At 43.6% G+C, this 21,271-nt stretch overlaps 1 protein-coding gene across 2 annotated transcripts in view; it reads right to left on the bottom strand.

Moving 5' to 3' along the window:
- Positions 1-21,271, bottom strand: part of llgl1 (LLGL scribble cell polarity complex component 1) — a 70,154-nt gene that overhangs the window by 20,709 nt on the left and 28,174 nt on the right. For both annotated transcript variants that reach the window (XM_080724500.1, XM_080724501.1), the window contains 5 exons: positions 13,422-13,582; positions 9,641-9,787; positions 1,976-2,138; positions 1,135-1,270; positions 927-981 (listed from right to left, as the gene is read on the bottom strand). In XM_080724500.1, the coding sequence (XP_080580626.1) occupies positions 927-981; positions 1,135-1,270; positions 1,976-2,138; positions 9,641-9,787; positions 13,422-13,582 (662 nt within the window). The remainder of the gene's footprint in view (positions 1-926; positions 982-1,134; positions 1,271-1,975; positions 2,139-9,640; positions 9,788-13,421; positions 13,583-21,271) is intronic.

Below are 21,271 nucleotides of genomic sequence, written 5' to 3'. Positions count from 1 at the left end.
TGGGATGGAGAACAATAGTTGATTTTGTTGGAATTAAAGTTGTACCATGTAACTTTTTTTATAAAACAAATCTTAAAATTGTCCTAACTGTTAAATCGCTAAAGTTTTAGAACACCCACTCCGTTATTTTCAGCTTCTGAAGCCTTCTCTTTATATGTTTTCTTCTTAGCAGTGACAGGGGCGGGATTTCGCGCCAAAATGACGTAATCTGCATCATCTGTATACGTTGTGTATACGTTGCCCAATCACATCGCCGATCATGCACACATGGTACACTACCGGCCAATCACAGCTTATCTGCTCTGGTCTCCAGGAAGCGCCTCCGCTTGGCTACAGTGTTTACCATGGTGAAGGATTTTAACCTCTTAATCCACAAATCCTGGCCAGAAAATTACGTTCTACCATGCGTTCTACCCCTCCACGGATTACTATCGGTCGCGGTGGTTTGCTGGCGCCGCTCCGGTGGTCCGCGGCGGTGGTCCGCGACGACTCCGGCCGAAAAACGGCCGAAAAAAGCAATACCGCTACTGACCACTAGTTGAGCAACTTACACAGTATAGCTTTAAGCCCGATTCATACTTATTGGTTGCGGTGCAATGCGGCTGTTTTTGTGGGCGACACTGGCGTCCAATTTAGTAAAAAATCAGGCTTAAGCCAAGGCAAGACAGAAAAAATAAAAGCAACACAAGGGCTCTCCATTCTAACACAATGAAATGGAAAAGGAGAGAGCTGCAATCACGCATAGGTTTTTTATTGTTGTCCTAATGGGTCATAGAATGAAAAGTGCCCTGTTGGGTTAGCAATTAGAAAAGAGCATAAGTAACACAATTTTCTTTTTCCATTTTTGCTTTGAATTAAACCATGGGAAAAGGAACCCAATATCATTACTTTTAATTAATTCCTCATTGTGACAAAATGCCACTCACCCTGACTGTGTGGTCCTCCACAGGATCTTGTTAATGGCCTTGCAGGGGAATGGACCTGTGATAAACAATTATGATAAAAAACTATTTGATACATTCTTAACTGATCAGGTATATACGGTAGAGGTGTGTGTGTGTGTGTGTGTGTGTGTGTGTGTGTGTGTGTGTGTGTGTGTGTGTGTGTGTGTGTGTGTGTGTGTTGACGTCTCACCATAAGGTATAGTAGAGGACACTGGCTGGTGAATATAGGGGTTGCCGCTGGTTACAGGCCAGACAGAATATCCCCCGTCACTATGGGAACTGACGAAGGAGTTTCCAGTGCGTTCCCACACCAGGCTCTCCAGCTGCTGCAGATTGACACGCACACAATTCAAATATTGTATCGGTCTGCAAGGTTCAAAGACATTTACGGATACAAACAGCTATGTCTCCCCATACGGTATGTACTGTATGTACGTGGGCACACACACGCACGGACGCGCGCACGGACACACCCACACCCACACACACACACCAATAACGTTTGATCTCATGCCTACTGTATATGCTAAGCCTTTCATCTCCTCCATTATGAATACCTTATTGCTTTTAGAAATACAGTATTCATGAGGCACCTTCCATCATGCCTATCAGGCTATTTCTCTAACATTACTCTGACCTGCTTCAGTGCAATGCATTCAAGGCAATGTACTGTAGCAAAGGAAAGAGATATGGCAGCATTCCAACACAATGCAACAAAGTTCTAGGACAGTTCAACCAGCACCAAGGGATGCTCAAATATAACACAGTAAGATCAATGTGCCTACAAAATAGCCTACCACTTGCAATAAGGGAGTTCTCTACATATACCGTTTTAAAGACCCATCTTCTGACTAACCCCGGCATGTTTACTTATATAATTATGGATGTTCATTAATGTGCTCTTCCCCTATCAAATAAGCAAATGAATAAACAACATAAAATCAGTCAACACAAAGGTTGGCCAACATGCACTGTCAACAGAATGAGCAGTCTGATCAACATGCGCAAAATGTTGTTCTTTGAGCAGATACCTGTTTGCCCAGGAAAAGATGGTCTGGATGTCGAGCGTTCAGATCCCATAGGACCACCAGGCCTCGGTTGTAGCCAATCAGAATCTTCCCAGGCAGCTGGGGGTGTTCCTGAAGAGATTCCACTGGGCCCAAAGACTTCCCACACCTGTAGTCCTCTGGCAAGCTAAAAAAAAAAACACAATACTATTATGCAACAACCTAAACATTTAAACATTTAAAAAAATATATATATAATAATAAGAAATACCAAAACCAAAAACCACCATTCCATCTCTGGGCTTCTTTTGTACAGACCAACAAATGGGTCCCAGGGGTTGACACTAAGCTCACAGAGGCACTTGCCCATCGGGCAAGTACAGGTCATGTTCTACTTAGATAACGCATATCTTTTTTTTTTCTGGGGTTGTGCGATAAAAATGGATATGGGTTCACACTTGTTATTTTATATTTTTAAGTGTAGCAACAGTGAAGAGCACATTGTAGGTAAACAGTGTTCTTATTTTACATTTCACAGACCAGAAGACAGCTCTGTCCACATTTAGGTGTTTAGAAAGATTAAGTGTTGTGTTTATAGACGGTTGTGGGCACTTGCCCGGTCGGGCAACCTGAAAGCAAACTTCACTTGCCCGAAAGTTTTATTTACCTGCCAAGGGCAGGTGGGCAAGCCTCAGGACCCAATGCCTGGGTCCTGACCCATTGCCTTATTTGACTCTGTGTCCTCATACAACGAGGGATTGCATCTCTTAGTTTCTCCAGTTCCTCATTAGAGACACGGAGACGTTGGAGGCGAAAATAACTGAGGAATGCCGTGTTTAATGAGCAGCTATTTTGTAAGTAGAACATAGGGATTGGAAAGCAGAGAGCTAATGAGGTTCAAACGTTAAGGAAATAGCTCTCTGAAAACCCAAGCCAAGAATTCATCCTTTCATCCATTCATAAGTCTAAAGACTCTAGCCCTGGCACAGGAACCTCATCTAAACCAGTGGTACTCAATCTTTTCAGGCCACGACCCCCAAAATAACCATATTTTAACTGGGGACCCCCCCCCCACCCTGACGAGCACTAAGAGTTGAGGCATTACATGTTGTATACTGTAACACGGTTTTATTGTGAAAATAGTAGATCTACATGCTCACCACGCCTCGCAACAGCATATAGATCGGCTATTTTCACAATTTCTGCCTCTAATATTCGACTATTCGGCCATTGTTTCATTTGTCATTAAAAGTCCTTAAATTGTCTCTTTAGAAACAGGCATATACCCTCTATACACTTAAAATGTTACGTTGGATTGTTTACTGTTGAGTGAGAAAACAATGTTTGTAACAATGTTGTAACTGTTAATCATCAGGGGACCCCCCAAAATAATGTGGGGCCCCCCACAGGTTGAGAACCACTGATCTAAACAACAACAACAACAACAAATTAAGCCAGGAGTTGTGCTGCAGGGAAGATGTCCCAACTACACAGCAAAATCCTGTGTTTATTTAAGTCAGAGAGACGGAACAGTTTATGCGTTCGACTGTTCGTTTCAGAATGAAATGAACACTTCAGTGTGCATTCGCTCTTCAACAGCAGCACTAGAGAGCAGAGAGATCAGACACCGCATTGAGATGACAGAGGACTGGTCCCAGCGGGGCCGTGGAGAGAGAGAGCGATGCAGAATGATGACAACAGAGTGATAAAGCAGGGAGAGGATGGAGGGCAGAACTATCTGAGAAAGAGAAAGTGAGTGGAGGTGGGGGTCGATGGGTGAACTCTCTGGGCACTTGCCTGCGGATGAGGCAGAACCGACCCTGGAGAGATAGCCTGCCTGCCACACAAACCCGCGCACATGCGCGCACACACGCACACACACACACACACACACACACACACACACACACACACACCTCTGACTGGTTGGGGAGGGCTGACTGAGGATCCTCTCCGGAAGCAGACAGGCAGAAACCCAACAAAACATTCCATTGTCTCCCTCTCTGTCCACGAGTATTTTTAGGGAATCCAGCATCCTGCTGCAGAACCCGACGAGCTTGTATGCGTGTGTATGCGCATGCGTGCATGTGTGTGGAGAGATTTGACTAAACACTTCCCTGAACCGGAACACCAGGTTTTGGCAGCCGGCACAAAGCCGCACTGTCCAACATCTTCTTTCCCATCTCCACACACAGCGCTCTCGCACACGCACACACACACACACGCGCACACACGCGCACGCACACACACACACGCGCACTCACACACGCACAGCCTTATCAGGGCTCTTGTTAGGCTTCAATTCCGCCCACTTCCATAAACAAGGCTGTGTAATGAGGGGTTTGGCCACTCAGTCAGAATGAGGCTGTGTTACAGCAGAACAGCACACTGTTTGTCAGTGTACAAACAGTACAGCACGACGAGGAACGCAGTGAGATAAACACATACACTTGTCCTGCAACATATGTCCGCCACATGTTTCCAACATAGGAGTCTTCTATGGTATGGAAGGAATGTACGGTAACTGTATGGAGAGAAACTTAAGAAAGACAGTGAAAAGAACAAGTATATAGTAGGACAGCCACATATTACATAAATATGTGGCTGTCATACTATATACTTGTTGCATAACACATTGCTGGACGTTGTAGACAGTATGCATTTCATGAACAGCTAATTGAATGAACGCAACAAACCCAAACCATAAACCCAAATTTTCTGTGCTTGGTGAAATCTAAGACTAACGGAAAGTCATTATTTTCTTTATAAATCATGAATGGATTACTGCATAAGCTGTTGACAGAACATATCCAACATTTCTGTAAACATGGACAGATGCTTTCTGTTTGCCACGGGTGCTTGCGGCACCCGTGGCTTTGAAATGCGTTACAGAATGACTTGCAGAATGAACATGACAATGTTTTTGGAGCTGTGTGAAGCACAGGCTCCCTATACGTGGCCGTGTGGGTCTGTCTGTGTGTCTGTCTGTCTGTGTGTGTGTCTGTATGTAGCCTGAACTTCCTAAACTTCGGCACGCTACTAGTCCCACAGTTTTGCCACCACACACTCGCGCCATATGTCAAATCGACCGGCTTACTCGGGAATCGTGGGCTAGTAACTTGCTAAGAGAAAGGTTCACTAGTTTAATTGATATTAATTTATTAGTGAATTAATTTTCCCCATTGACTTATAATGGGAATCGCAAAAACTCACATTCAATTATTTGTCTCTCGCAAACCATAGGGGCTAGAGTTTCAAGACTTGGAGAGGAGGTTCATAATGATTTCAAGGATTAAATAAAAAATATTTGTGTCATTTGGCCGCATGGTGGCGCCATAACACCCCACTTTACGTTTTGGCCTGTAACTCTTGAACCGTAGGTCGGAAAATTAAAAATCTTTTTTCCCTGGATTCCTTGGGTCATGACGCATCTCCCCATATAGGCCACGCCCATTTGCGCCATGATAGATTTTCCGCCATCTTGAATTTTCTCCAAAACACACTTTTTGCTCCTTTTCCTACATATTTTCTTCAAATGTCACAAAAATCGGTACACATGATCCACACACACACACACACACACACACACACACACACACACACACACACACACACACACACACACACACACACACACACACACACACACACAGGTGTGATTTTTAAATGTATCTTAAGAAATGTGATTTATTTTAACCACATGAACCGTAGCGTCCCTATTCTGAGGAAAACATTCAACGAAAATAGCAGGTCTTCCAAGATCGAGCTACAAGCTTGTATAACGTGCTATATTCGGCAAACAGATTTGGTGTAGAGGAAGAAAAGAATGAACCACAAATAGAGCCCTGGGGGACCCCGGTCAACTAAGTATATTATACGTTTTATTGTCTTCCTTAGTTTTTTCTGTTTGTAACTGTGTTTTTAATCATGTTGCTGCCTGTCTTGGCTACATCTCCCTCAAAAAATGATTTGTATCTATCCTGGATTAATAAAAGGTTAAATTAAAATAAGTATAAATTAAACAGGATTTTCGACGCCATCACAAACAATCCTTTGTGTATTTAAACTAATAATTCACTAAATTTCTACAATGACCAAGAGTTCATGAAAAAGGTTTGAGTCACCATGTGACTCAGGCTGACTCACTGTCATGTCAGGGACAGTTATTTTATTCAGCTGTATTTGAGAATTCAACTGGAATTATAACACTCCACTTCCATTGGACCTCTGCCTTGATTCACTTTTTTCGGACCTGAATGTTCTTGTTGTCCCTGAATCTCACTACCCTGAATCAACTACTGTGTGTGTGTGTGTGTGTGTACGTACATGTGTGTACATGCGTGTACATGCGTGTACATGCGACAGACTAATTGCGACTGTAGGTCGCAGTTTACCATGAGAACCATGAGGACACCCTCGAAAACGAGTTGCTGCAACTCAATGGTTGATCCTCTATTGAAATTTCAAATAAATAAATAAATAACCGTCACAGCTTGACCAGACAGACAGACACGTCTGTCTGGTCGTCCGTCCGGACAGACAAGTAACACCTGACACTGTGGTTCCCCTGACACATCACTGTGACATCACAGTCATGTCAGATACTCAGAGCAGGGATCTCCATATATGGGCATAAACAGGTGACATCACAGTGATGTCAGATACTCAGAGCAGGGATCTCCATATATGAGCATAAAAGGGATTCTGTTAGGGATCTCCATATATGGGCATAAAAGGGATTCTGTTAGGGATCTCCATATATGGGCATAAAAGGGATTGTATCCCAGACGATGCCCTGTTAGGAGAACTACAGAATGGCCAAGACAGATGGTCAAGACAGATGGCGAAAATGCAAAAATGTAACTTTTCCCAAATATGGAGATGACTGATATGATAGATGTCTGAAGTCATAGACCACATGAGATTGACACAGTATGTCCATATATGGGCATTCCAAGATATGGGTTTAATATTGATGACATCAAGGATCTTTATATATGGGCAGAAAAGGGACAGGGACAGAATGGTTAGCATTGCTCAAATAGGGACAAGGACTGACAGATAAAGACATAGCCATATATCAGAATACATTTCCCTGCAGATTCCTTGTGACTCGTGTCAGGGCAACTACATTTGCAATTTCCCAGAATTGTATCTTTCTAGTTGTGTATGTGTGCCTGGCCTGTATACATTTTGTTGTGCATGTGTGCCTGACTGTACAGTTTGTTGCGCTTGTTGCTAATCCATATGGTGTGTATTTCTTTTTGTTGCTAATCCATGGTGCATATTTTCTTTTTCATTTTGGTGTGTGTGTGTGTGTGTGTGTGTGTGTGTGTGTGTGTGTGTGTGTGTGTGTGTGTGTGTGTGTGTGTGTGCGCACGAGCGTGTGTGCGTACAGGTTGCACACTCGCACACAGCTACATGTACAGTTGGGAGGTGTGAGTGGAGGAGAACGGGAGTGTATTTTATGTTTAAAAGTTACACATAGAGGGAGGTAGAGGCGAGAAAGAGTGTTTATAAAGAAAAAAAGTGAGAGAGTGAACAAGAGAGAGAAAGAGAGAGTGAGAGGCCATTAACCCTCTAAGGCCCGCATTAAGAAATACTTGAAATAAAAAATTGAAAAAAATCAGATGGTGTTGTAGGAGTCCTATTAAGAGGAAAATGTAATGTTTTTTTCAAAAAAATGTTTTTGTAAGATTTTATAGCCATAAATCGAAAATCATAAATCATGCTCTAATTTACATATGGGGGATATTTTTCACAATAATAACATATGTACATGTTCTAGACATTCTAATGATCACCAAAAAAAATAGTACAGGCATTTTACTTATGTTTTTGTGAGGTATAGCTTCCATGAAAAAGTGAGATGTTGTTCGTCAAAACTCTGGAATTTCAGCGGGTGTGGCGGGTGTGAATGTCAGCCCCTGTGGGGGGTATTTATATGCAAATATTGTGGCCAATGGCATTGTAATACTAAACAATAGAATCCAATGGTGGTGTTTAGGTGGTAGGGGGAGCTAAAATAAAATGATTTAAACCTTTTTTTGGATAAAATACAAACGTTGTAATATTACAACCGTGGGCCTTAGAGGGTTAAAGTGCCTCTTTTCATAACGTCTCCAATCCCATGGCTCACAGGCATGCAGCGATACACAATCACACTAAGTGGCTTATGTAGTGAATCCAAAAAGAGACCATTACTCTGTAAAGATCCTCAGTGTTCATTTGACTCAGATATTGTACAAAATATAACCAAATGGACCCTTATGGGTACATTTGTACGCTCTCACTGCAGGATGTATGCTCAGTGCTCACTAGGCTGAGACCAGTGCTGAATATTTCACTGCATGCGGAAAACACAGACTACACACTATTCAGCATGTTTTTATCTGCAGAAACCATGATGTGTTGCATTCAAGAACCAACAGTCCAGCCCTGACGAACGCAAAAAGTGCATTTATATAACGCCTTTATCCAAGGAGCTTTACAGAGTGCATTACATTCACCCATTCACACACACACACACATTCACACGCCGATGGCGGAGGAAACCATGCAAGGCACCAACCTGCTCACCGGAAGCAACTAGGGGTTCAGAGTCTTGCTCAAGGACTCTTCAACACCAACTCTGGGGGAGCCCAGGATCGAACTGGGAAACCTTCGGGAACCCTCCGTGTTCTAAGAAAGCAACTCTACCCCTGAGCCACCATATCATTCTAGAGTCTGTTGCTATCAACACCATCCTGATTATGGGGCGTTCCAAAATCAACAGTCTGACTCTATTCACCGCAACAGATTCTAGAGATCATTGTAGGACAGTGGTTCTCAAATCAAGGACCCCTATAACTCTGTGAGGCGTGATTATGGATCCAACTGGGAAAGATGGATGGAAACGGCAAAGAGCGCTCGTTTTCAGTTATTGTCCACGACATTGCAAGCGGCGCGAAGGCCAGCGGACCTTGGTCCTGCTCTTCGCCCCCGAGCGCCGCAGGCGCGAGTGGCCGCGAAGAGCGGGCCAGGGCCGCGCGGCCGGTGGAGCGCCGCGCAAGTTACGAAGCCGTGGTGAATGCAATCGTTATATTTATGCCCAGGCCGTAAGGCCTGGGCAAGCGCACGATAAACGCCATGATAATTGGGTTTTGGTGCACCTCGCGCGGTCCAAGTGACTACAACGGAGCGCTCCCTACGTCCGGTTCAGCCAATCACAAGCTTCAAAAATGAGTCCGGGGCATGGTTATCCATCTTTCCCAGTTGGATCCATAATCACGCCTCTGTGAGTACATAGATCCTTCCATTTGTGTCTCTCAGGCCAGGCCCACATTAAGACACATGCTTTATGCGTTACCTGGGGGAGGCAGGGGGTAAAGCAATACCTGGAAGTCACATGTTTTGAAGAGGCAAGCTCTAAGTTTTCCTTAAGGCTGTCCTTAAGCCACAGAGCAAGCTTGCCTCTTCAAAACATGTGACTTCCATAGGGAATGAATTGGATGACTGCTTTACCGACAAAGTTCTCAGCGCTGAGAAAGCATTTGCTTGCAGCTGCTCGGGTGCATTAATGAATTATTGATTCAAGGTTCATGAGTATGGAGTTATTAGTGTTAATGTTCAAGACTCTAAGAACACACACACACACACACACACACACATACACACGTGCATGCGTGTGCACACACACACGCTTCTCACCTCTGCATGACCTGGTCCTGGAGCAGTGATTGGTGGTCCCTCAGAGAGAGGTGGGGCAGATCCAGGAAGTACACGCCCCCTCCCTCTGTTCCAACGCAGAGCAGGTCACATGACCTTGGGAGGAGGAGCACAGTCACCCGGGTAGCACTGCAGAGGGAGGAGAGAAATACGATGAAGAGATACCCATGGACTCATGAAGAGATGCAGATGGAATGCACACCATCAATGCATTGAACATAGGAATAAATAAATAAATAAATAAATAGATTTACATACAGCCAAAAATCTAATTAAAATCGAATCAAAATAAATAACGTACCGCAGCCAAAACAGGCCATATTTAATCATTTCATACTTTGAATACGGTTTTAAATTGAGAAAATAGACAATCTACACAAGATCACTGTGACGCATTCTTGTGTAGATCTGCTATTTCCATGTATGTATGAACATTTTTCAACAGATGAAAAGATTCTGACGATTATGCAAAAGGAATTATGATTATATCAAATAATTGCGATAGGCGATTATGTAGTAATTGTGGCAGAGCTAATGACACAGACATGTAATTTCTCTGCGGGGGAGAAGAGCTGATGAGAAAGAGATTAAGATGGAGCGAAGGAAAACTGAAAGGTGATATTTGCTGAATGACAGTTCTAACGGAGAGGGGAAGAGCGTATATAGGTTAAGGGAAATCAAAAGTAGGGCTGTGCAATTTGTTGAACACCAAAGAAGGAAAAAAAACTCAGCTGCAAATTTTTGCATCCCCGAAGGCTGCAGTTTTCCTCTCTTATGATCAAAACGAGGGCGTTTGGGAAAGCTTTCTATGATGCACAGGTTGACTGGTGATCCACAGGCTCCATGAAAGGCTCCAGAAAGTGCCAAATGACGACTGCTCTAGAATGTGTTGGGTTAACAATGTTATGGTAACCAATGTCTAGCCAGCTAGCATAGCACATTGAAAAGTATATTACCAATGTCTAGTCAGCTAGCACATTGAAAAGTACATAACCAGAGGGGCGCTCGCTGGCCTACTGGTCTAGGCTCTTTTTTTCAGAACAACAGCTGTTCGGGTGCAGTGCCCACCAGCCTTGCCTAGAAACAGCAGAGCAGATTGCGGTCAGGGTGACAACAGCTTCTACCATGATGTCCAGGTGACTCCAGAGCTGACCATTGCATCACTATAATACAGAGTACAACCCAGAGTGATCCTCATAGATCCACAGTTAAATTAACACTCCATATTTTGTGTGTACACAAGGGCCCCTACCTTGCTCCACGCCTTGAACAAAAAAAAAAAAACGTTTAAAACATAAAATTGTGAAAATAGTCTGCAAGTTCACAACCCGTCAATGTAGACTGGATATTTTTACCATTTAAAAATGTTTTTCAAAAAAGTAAAACATTTAGGCATAAGAGCCCAATGTGTTGTTCCTGACCAGTTTGTCGACCAGGTCCACAAAATAAAATCAGGTGATGAAGAAGTAAAAACAGTACTAAAAGAATACATTTGTATAGAAGATGGTGTGTCCAGATGGTATGGTTAATTCATAAATCATTCGTAGTATTCAGCAAACCAGATCACAATATATTGTGAATGTCAATGTAGTGTAGCTGCAAAAGGTGATATACATGGCTGTGCTGTGCACCAGTGTCACACAACAAAATAACATCTATAAGCTCACAACGTGTCATTCTTTGTCGCGCTGTGAGCTTGTACATCTGCTATTTTCGGGGCGTGACACAGACGCGCAAACAAGTATAAAGGGCAGTTCATCCCAAGCACGATAGCTGTAACTATAAGGATAATTATGTGAGCGGCTACACCGATGAACGATGTGTCCTGTGCTACCACCAAGCAGTCTAGCTGTGTGATCTGTGTCAGAGCCCACACCAGAGGGCAAGAAATAGAGAGAGGGAGATCGCCGTCTCTGTGGTGCTGAAAGGATATCATTGCTGTCGGGCGCATCTTAAAAGCCGTTTCTTTTTTATCATCATTTTAAGAACATTTTAAATAGTGAAAATCACAGATTTACAAGCTCACAACGTCGCTCGTAAATCTGCTTTTTTCACTACTTTTGTGTGAAACCTGTAGGCCTATGGGCATTAACTTACAAAAATATATACAATTTTGAGACGGAATAGAATAGAGTAATCCCAACTATCCCAATGTATGTATGTATTCATGCTCTGCATTTACCCATCCTATAAAAACTATGAGCAGTGAGCACCCATTCACTCGGGGAGCCGGCAACAAGAATCCTGCCCGACACCAGCAATATCTGACTCTAATTATGAGCTATAAGGAGGCGAGTTGGTTGTACCTGAGTTAAGACCAGCTAGCCTATCAGCTAGTGTTAGCTACTAATCGTCTCTTCATCCCCATTAATGTCCCAAGGTGAATGACACTGACTGCGTCCAGATGTCCTTTTGAGGGATTTTGAATTTTGAGCAAGCAATGTTTCTATCATTCATAAAAGGTCGTTCTGAAAGTGATCCTAACGATTTTGTATCCAAACACTATCATTGTCATGAATAGGTAGGTGTCGGTGTGGACTCTGCCACCCACTTCAGTCATAACAGTTTTTAAAATGTCATATTTATAGTTGTCGTCATAGTTATCGTGCTTAGAGTGAACTGCGCTTTACGCAGGCTTAATGGATGATGGAGTTAGACTGAGACGTGGGAATAGCAGGAGTGTGCAGCGTTGGATGTCTACTACTACTCACACTGATCCAGTGAAAGGACACCTGACACATGGCCGCACATACAGACAGGTAGGAGAAAGAGAGTGAGTGACAAGGTCACAATGAGGTGGGTGGCTGCCTGTAGTTCTCCCATGGGCAGAGGAAAGGCAGTGGTGGAAAGTAGCCAAGTACATTTACCATAGTACTGTACTTAAGTACAGTTTTGAGGTACTTTTACTTTACTAGAGTACACTTTAGTTTATATACTTCTTCTCCACTACATCTCAGAGGCAACTATTGTATTGTACTTTTTTACTTTAATTTAATTATTTGACCGATTAACCCTAGTTACTTCGTAGATTGATTGTTATTACCAAAAAATTCAAAAATGGCCAATCTACAAGCTCACAAATGTGGAACGCCCTACCGAAGGCCTTAAAGGAGTGCAAAATCTGCAAATCCCTAACTTCCTTTAAAACCGCTCAGAAAAACCACCTACAGGTGACTGCCACTCGAAACTGGTAACAATAAACCTAGCCTAACCTAACCTCCCCCCGAACCTTCTTTGTAAATACCTTTTATTTTGCATTGTTGTTTTTTGTTTAAAACTGTTTTTCTGATTATATCTACTACTGCACTGTGTTCTATCTGTCTGTCATTCAATGTTATGAGATACAAAAAGGTTTCCTATGTAAATAAGCCGAAAGGCTTTCTTGGATCTCCTTTCAGTTGACCTTGTACCAGTGAACTGTACTGTCATGAAACTGTACCTTTTCCTATGCAATCTTCTAATAAATGCGTCAATCAATCAATAAACAAGCTTGTAGATCTGCTATTTTCAGTATTTATACTTTTGTACTGCAAGTATATTTTGATGCCAATACTTTTGTTCTTTTACTCAAGTAGGATTTTAAATACAGGCCTTTAAATGTTTCTACACTGTGGCATTGTTACTTTCTAAACTAAAATAACAAATCTGAGTACTTCCTCCACCACAGCGGAAAAGACACAGAGAACAGCGTGACAGGAGTAAACAGAGGGAGCGACCTCTAGGAGGTAGAGAGAGTGAGAGAGCAACAGACGGACTCACATACCTGCAGCTCTCTATGCCCGGCCTCCCCGGAAGGGTGTAGTCACATACCTCCTGGAGGCACACCACGCCCTCTCTCTTGACTCCACCCACCTCTCTGGGAGCCCCGCCCACCAGCTCCCACAGGTGGATGGTGTTGTCGTCCAGCAGCGACAGCAGACGGCCCTGTGACGAGAGTCAGGACGGAGGGCGTCACAAATCAGCTGGGCAATGGGTACTGTCCCAACTCAAAAAGGGAATAGATTAACCCATTTAGGCCTAGAATTATTGAATGCTTTAACCTGTGAAAAATAGCAGATATACAAGCTCACAGCGCGGCACCGAGTGCCGCGCTGCGAGCTTGTAGATCTGCTATTTTTGAAAAAGTTGTGAAAGTGTGTGCAAATCTTTGAATTATATGTATTTTTAAAGCGAACGTTTGTAACTCAAATTTAGCTTCTGGGTGGTCCCTGGAACTAAATATTTTGAGATGGGGGTCCGTGGCCAAATAAATATCATTTTTGGGGTCCTTCACAGGAAAAGGTTTGAGAACCACTGACATAGTAGTCTCTCAAGAGCAGACTAAACCAGTAAGACTCCCTAATCGGGAGATAAGCGACCGTAGGTGTTAAGTAAGAAATTCACTCTAAATCTCTAAATATAACTAAAAGAATATGATTCCAGAACGGTGATGAGTAGATGTCCCAGCGTTTATTTCTAGAAGGCAGTAACAGAGTATTCCAAGAACAGCGTCCATCATAGCAAAAGTCTGTACAGATAGTCACAGCACAGAGAGCCCATAAGCAGAGCCATGTCCCCTCCACGGTGCGACAGGCAAGTAACTGTTTCCTAACTACAAGAATACATGGCTTAAATACATGCCCAATAAACAAATCATGGCATATACAGACAGACAGACAGCAAAGTGAGATACAGGACACCCCTTTGAACAAAGTCAGGAAGAGTTACAATAGATCAAGAGAAGTTTACATCAAAAGGACTGATTGGTCTGAGCTCTTTCCAATATACACTGTAGGTGCAACCTCACGACACCTATAGGCTGCCAGACCCACAGCTGGCCGAGAGTAAATATGCATTGGACAGTGACTCACAGAAGGTGATGCTATGTCGTAATAAGGCATTATAGAGACTTTGACATTAAACAAAATGCTACATGTTTACAACAAAAACATATCATACATTTCTATTCTATCAGTAGGTCACTTATCTTCACAAATAGGGCAAAAATGTGTTTTTCCAAAATCTTCCTGATCCATGTTGATGACATGAGTGTAGACATACTGTGTAGTGATTTTCGTGATTTTAGGGCAAAATCTGTAGGAGCAGTGTCCAAAAATGTGTTTTTAAAAATCGGCCTGAAGGTGGCGCTATATGGGACAGATTCATGTTGATGGGATGAGTGTAGACATACTGTGTAGCAATTTGCGTGATTTTAGGGCCAAAACTGTAGGAGCAGTGGGCAAAAATGTGTTTTAAAAATCGGCCTGAAGGTGGCGCTAGAAGAGGGCCATGTGAGAAATGAGGGGTGGGGTCTCCGCGTTGCCTTGGCGGACGAATAGGTACCGGCCCCGGCTCTCCCGGACGCTCCTAGGCTGAGTTACAGCATTTTATGTGAGCTGCAGTGGAGGGGGTCCTCCACTGGGGGCGTCACCACTTTTGCATCCGTTCTGGAGCAGCAGGAGTGGGTGGTCCTCAGGAATTCCCCGTGAGCAGCCCTGTTGGGGTGGTCATTTGGTCATTTTTGCACATTTGGTCATTTTTTACACCTGGGGGTCCCCCAGGGACCTGGGGGTCCCTGAAGCTCCGGGGGTCCTTGGAGGTTGTAGTTTGGCAGGTAAGGAGTGTGTGTGCAAAATGTGGCATGGATGGGGGCAACGGTTGTGGAGATAAGAGCAGGGCAAAAGTGTGACGTGTGCCTCACGGACGGACATTCTTTTACACCTGGGGGTCCCCCAGGGACCTGGGGGTCCCTGGAGCTCCGGGGGTCCTTGGAGGTTGTAGTTTGGCAGGTAAGGAGTGTGTGTGCAAAATTTGGCATGGATGGGGGCAACGGTTGTGGAGATATGAGCAGGGCAAAAGTGTGACTGACTCACAGACAGACAGACGGACAGCCGGTGGAGGTTTTGGTAGTAAATGCGACCTACGGTCGCAATGAGCTCCATTTAAGTGAAAAGGACCTTTTCTTTGACGATGGCTGGCCAGATTGCTGACATAGAAACATAGATTTTTTCAAAAAATCTTAGAAGGATTCAAAAGACACTCGGGTCAAAATTTTAATTTTCACGATTTTTCAAAAATAGCAGATCTACAAGCTCGCAGCGCGGCACTGTGAGCTTGTATATCTGCTATTTTTGAGCGGTGCTAACCGCTCCTATAGACCGCTTTTTTACCAAAACTATGATGTCACAAATGATGATGACATGAGTTCGCTAGACCAATGAAACACTTCGATTCTGTTGATCTGTCCATGATGTCATAGTCACAGAGGCACCCGATTGGTTAACCCTGATTTAGAACGCGTTTAGGCCGCGTAAAATACGTCATAACGCGTTTAGGCCGCGTAAAATACGCCATAACGCGTTTAGGCCGCGTAAAATACCTCATAAAAAATTATTGAGCGGTGCTAACCTTGAATTTCAAAATTGTATTAGATGAATATCACTTATAAGCGATAAAATAACCACACTTTTAGACAGACTGTGGAAAATCTTACAGGTTATAAATGATAGGCAGCTAATACAAGTTTAAAATACAAATGAACAGACTTTGAAAAACTAAAATATTCATCTTCTGGCCTCTTCTCGCCTCTCTGGAGGCCTCTCTGGAGGTAAATAAGGTCACCTATCATTACACTACGACACTCTTACAAGTTACAATCCGTAGCTTGGTCAACTAACTGATGAGAAATGACGATAAAGACTTATATAGTCTGAGCAGACCTCTAGACTGACATCATACACAACAAAAACAATATTGCCATGCATGCCTATCAACACTGATTCGCGCAGGAATTAGTTTGCACCGCTCACTTCGCACGGGTGCGATTTTCAATAGTTAAAGCATAAAATAATGATACACAATATAGTGTACCGGTTTAAATCACTTTTGATTTAAAACAGCAAAAAAGAGTATTTATTAAATACTAGAGATTTGTTCCCCCTTTACCCCTGTTACAATGATCTTTTTGTGGAACATCTCTAGGAGACATTGAAAAAGAAGAATCTTCCTCATTAGGCGTCTCTCTCATGTTTGTTGACATTCCAACCTTGGGAGATAGGGATGGTTGATCAATAGTTGCGTTTCCATAAAGCCGTTTTTTTGCACAATAAGGCTTTTGCGCATAAATCTTTTTATGGAAACACTTCAAAATTTGAATAAACTTTCATTATTCGCAAAAACATTTATGCGCTTGGAGGAGGTGGATTTTGAGGCTTTATCGAAAAAACGTAATGCGCAATAGTGAATGGAAACACTAAAGCGAATTATGTTTTGAATTAAAATGCATTGAACTTGCGGGAAGGGCTGGTGGGGGTCGGCCACCTCTTGGTTGTACCAAGTTTACCAACACGTTCAAAGTGCTCAAAAGTAAAACTATTCGTCATTATTATTCTCCGTTCCGCGACGGTGTCGCATGCACAGAGAACAGCAGACCTCCAAGCTCACATCGCATCCACAACAAGCTGTAATGAGCTTGTACTCTATCAGCTGTTATCGTGCTCAATGCTGTTTGTAGTGGGGTTGTGGAGTGGAGTGTCTTCTCTCTCTCTCTCTCTTATGAAATCTATAAGAAGAGCCCTGGGTTAGGGTTAGGGGGTGCATGTTCAATAATGTGTCTCACTTGACTGGAAAAATAGCGCTTGTCCGACTGCTTATTTCATGAACCATCTTCCAAGAATCGCATTTTATCAGTGAATGGAAAAAGGCAAAATGCGCATTTTCTTTTTTCAACTTAACTCTTTGAGTGCCACCCTAGTCACCACTAGAGGGCGCCCAGTGGCCATAGAAAATCCCATAGAGATATGCTGGTATATGCAGAAGCCCTGCAGCCATGACTTGCCTGAACACTTTCCTTTGTGCATGTACAGGAAGAGGATGAAGTTAGCTTGAAGTTAGCTATTGGCTACCAAGCATTTTAGAAGCCTTATTTTCGTCAACTTAGCCATGATTAAACCTTGCACACCTCATGCATGGGAAAAAAACAGAGAAGAATGAGCTCTAAAAAAATCCAATGCAATCCTGGATTGCATTGGAGTGGATTTGTGCAGTTTGTTCACAGCTTTCAAACAAAAAAATCCGATTGGAAATCCGTTCAGGCATTCTTGAGATAATCGCCATTATGTTTTACATGTTATGTAAACAAACATGGCTGCCCTGTATGTTAGATGGGGTTGTATGGGGGTGGAACATGCAAAATCGCGATTGAAATCATGTTCACTAGATTTGATGGGGTCCAAAAAAAAAAAAAAAAAAATTCAAAAAAATGTTTTTCAAATTTCTTTTTTTTTTTTTTTTTTTAAAGCCGAACTAGTTCGGGATCGGCACTCTGCAATACGCTAATAAAGCCGAACTAGTTCGGGATTGGCACTCAATGAGTTAACACATCGGGTGCCCCTTGATTGCCCCATTTATCCCCTCTTGCTGCCCAGGTCCACCACCATTGTATTGAATCCGGCCCTGCTGCGTCAATGCATGCGTCATGACGTCACTTGGTCACATGAGCGCAGACAGGATGTTATTGTGTAACTTACTGTATGGGCCAGTGTTGATCATAGCTGTTCATTGCCGATCAAAATTTGGACATTTTGCCGCACCACGCCACAGTTTTAGCCATAAAACAAACATCAGAGATAAAGGGCGTTAAAGATGGGGAAATGCATTGGAGTATACGGAGAAAAACGGCCGCGCGATGCTCTCAGCGTCGACTCGAAGCGACTATAGGCTAATGGGCTACATCCAGGCGCAGCCCCAACCTAACGGTGAGATTTAAAGTTAATACTGTAAATACAGTAAACACGTCAACGCGTCGTGGGCCTCCAGAGACATCAAAGAGATTGGCTTGTAGACACCTCGTGGGCACCCGCTGAGTTAATGATAATTTGCTTCCTAATTCGAATGAGCTTTATGGAAACGCAACTATTGTCTGTTTCGGAATCCCTGACCGTTCACCACTTCTTTTGGAATCTCCTCCATCCGCCTTGATCTCATTTGTTTTAGCTTCCGTGGCGTCTGTTGTTCTAGCCTGGGGGGCACGGGTTCTGCAGGGCCTGCAGATGGAAGCCCATTCTCGGTTTCCATAGCAACCATATATTGACTCTTCTGTTGTTGTTTCTTATATATGCCTCGTTATTATGACGTCACCCTTTACCCCTCTCTGATTGGCTGCCGGTTTTCCCATTGGATGACGTCAATCTCCTTTTTTCAAGGGTTTTCCCATTGGATGACGTCACTCTCCTTTTTTCAACATTGGATGACGTCACCCTCCATAGACAATGGGTTTTCCCATTGGTGGACGTCAGTGCAGACACACAAGCGGACGTAGAGTTTCCCTAATTTATATAGAGACTATAGTTGTGCATAAGGCGAGTCGCATGGATCATCGCGTTTCATTCCACTTAACTCTTATTGTGCTAATCCCGAACTAGTTCGGCTTTATTTGGACCTTATCAGGGTGCCGATCCCGAACTAGTTCGGCTTTTTAAGTTCATCTGTTTACACGGCCCACGAGAGCGTCGCGCCACCGATATTTACCATCCACTCCAATGCAATCCAGGATCTTTAGAGCTCATTTTCTCTGTTCCATGCATATCCATGAGGTGTGCAAGGTTTAATCATGGCTAAATCGCCGAAAATAGGGCTTCTAAAATGCTTGGTAGCCAATAGCTAACTTCAAGCTAACTTCATCCTGTCCCTGTTCATGCACAAAGGAAAGTGTTCAGGCATGTCATGGCTGCGCACGGCTTGTGCATATACAGCGCTTGTCTATGGTGGATTCTATGTCCATTGGGCGCCCTCTAGTGGTGAAAAGGTGGCACTGAAAGGGTTAAGCATGGCTTCAGTGGTCAGCGCCATCTGGTGGACAACTCATTGGGTGAGGTGTGGAGATGATGGTTAGTCATCAGAATAAATGAGAGCTGATTGAAGCTCTTATGTGGTGTGTGGAGACACTGGTGCTTCTTCAGAGAACCTAACTCACTGAAACCCTTGTTACACTGTCTACAGATGAAGGGTTTTCTCTCCAGTATGGACACACTGATGTGTCTTCAGGTGATCTAACCTTCTGAAACCCTTGTCACACTGTTTACACACAAAGGGTCTTTCTCCAGTGTGGATACGCTGGTGCTTCTTCAGAGTCCCTAACGCACTGAAACTCTTGTCACACTGTTTACACACAAAGGGTTTTTCTCTGGTATGGACACGCTGGTGTGTCTTCAGGCCATATGAATGACTGAAACCCTTGTGACACTGTTTACACACAAAGGGTTTTTCTCCAGTGTGGATACGCTGGTGGTTCTTCAGATTACCTAAATCACTGAAACCCTTGTGACACTGTTTACACACAAAGGGCTTTTCTCCACTGTGGACACGCTGGTGATTCTTCAGACTACCTAACTGACTGAAACCCTTGTCACACTGTTTACACACAAAGGGTTTTTCTCCAGTGTGGATACGCTGGTGTGTCTTCAGGTGATCTAACTTACTGAAACCCTTGTCACACTGTTTACAGACAAAGGGTTTTTCACCAGTGTGGACACGCTGGTGATTCTTCAGATCACTCAACTGACTGAAACCCTTGTCACACTGTTTACACACAAAGGGTTTTTCTCCAGTGTGGATACGCTGGTGCTTCTTCAGATCACTCAACTGACTGAAACCCTTGTCACACTGTTTACAGACAAAGGGTTTTTCTCCAGTGTGGATACGCTGATGTGTCTTCAGCTTACTTAACACACTGAAACCCTTGTCACAGTGTTTACACTGGAAAGGTTTTTCTTTGGTGTGGACATGCTGGACATGCTTTGTCGATACCTCAATGAAACTCTCATCACATAGGAGGTTTTCTTTCCTTTGTGAGTCATCAAATGTTTCAATTCTCCTGGCTGCGCTGAAGTCCTCGCAAGATCTCGGTTTGTCTGTGTCTCCTTGTTGCTGGCTGGTTACACAGCTGGTGATTGCCGGACAAGATGAGGGCAGTTGTCCATTGCTCATCATTGGATGGCAGAGGATGTTGTGGCTTGGACTGTAAATTGGAAGGCGTTTCTTTGTCTCTTGAGGGTTGGAAACGTTCTGTCAATCTCGTTGTCTATGTCTCTATATGTCGCTGACTCTCTGACTCTCAGTACACTCTCGGTAAAGGTCTCTCACAGTCGTACTCAGACTAAATGTGACGTTTATAAACTGTGTCACATCTTATTCAGGTGGACCAGAGCTCTGGTCTGACGTCACACAACACAAACCATTGACATCATTCCTAATAACACCGATTTGCACATCTGACAGTTGCAATTTATCCATCTGTGAATTTTAAAGTTGATGACCAAACCCGGAGGTAAAGGCTCAAGCGGGCATAGACGGCCCCTCTCGTGGCCCTTATATATGCCTCAATGTTATCACGTCACCCTTTGCCCCTCTCCCTGATTGGCTAGGGACCGATGGCATAAACAGACACTCAGTCTGGGACAGCAGTCCCTGTTGACATGTTTGTCCCATAGAGTTATAATAAGAATAGAGAGGACACCAGATATCCCCGCCCGTCCACTTGCATTGAGTTGCTCACCCAGCGCATGAAGCGTACTTCCCCGTTTGAGACGCCTCTGAAACGTGACGTAGTGGGGCTTCTATTACGCTTCTGTGACG

This window comes from Nannobrachium achirus (genome assembly GCF_963921795.1).
Source record: "Nannobrachium achirus genome assembly, chromosome: 4".
Classification (NCBI taxonomy): Eukaryota; Metazoa; Chordata; class Actinopteri; order Myctophiformes; family Myctophidae; genus Nannobrachium; species Nannobrachium achirus.
Note: the sequence above shows the minus strand (reverse complement) of the source record. Positions and strands in the feature narration are given on the sequence as shown.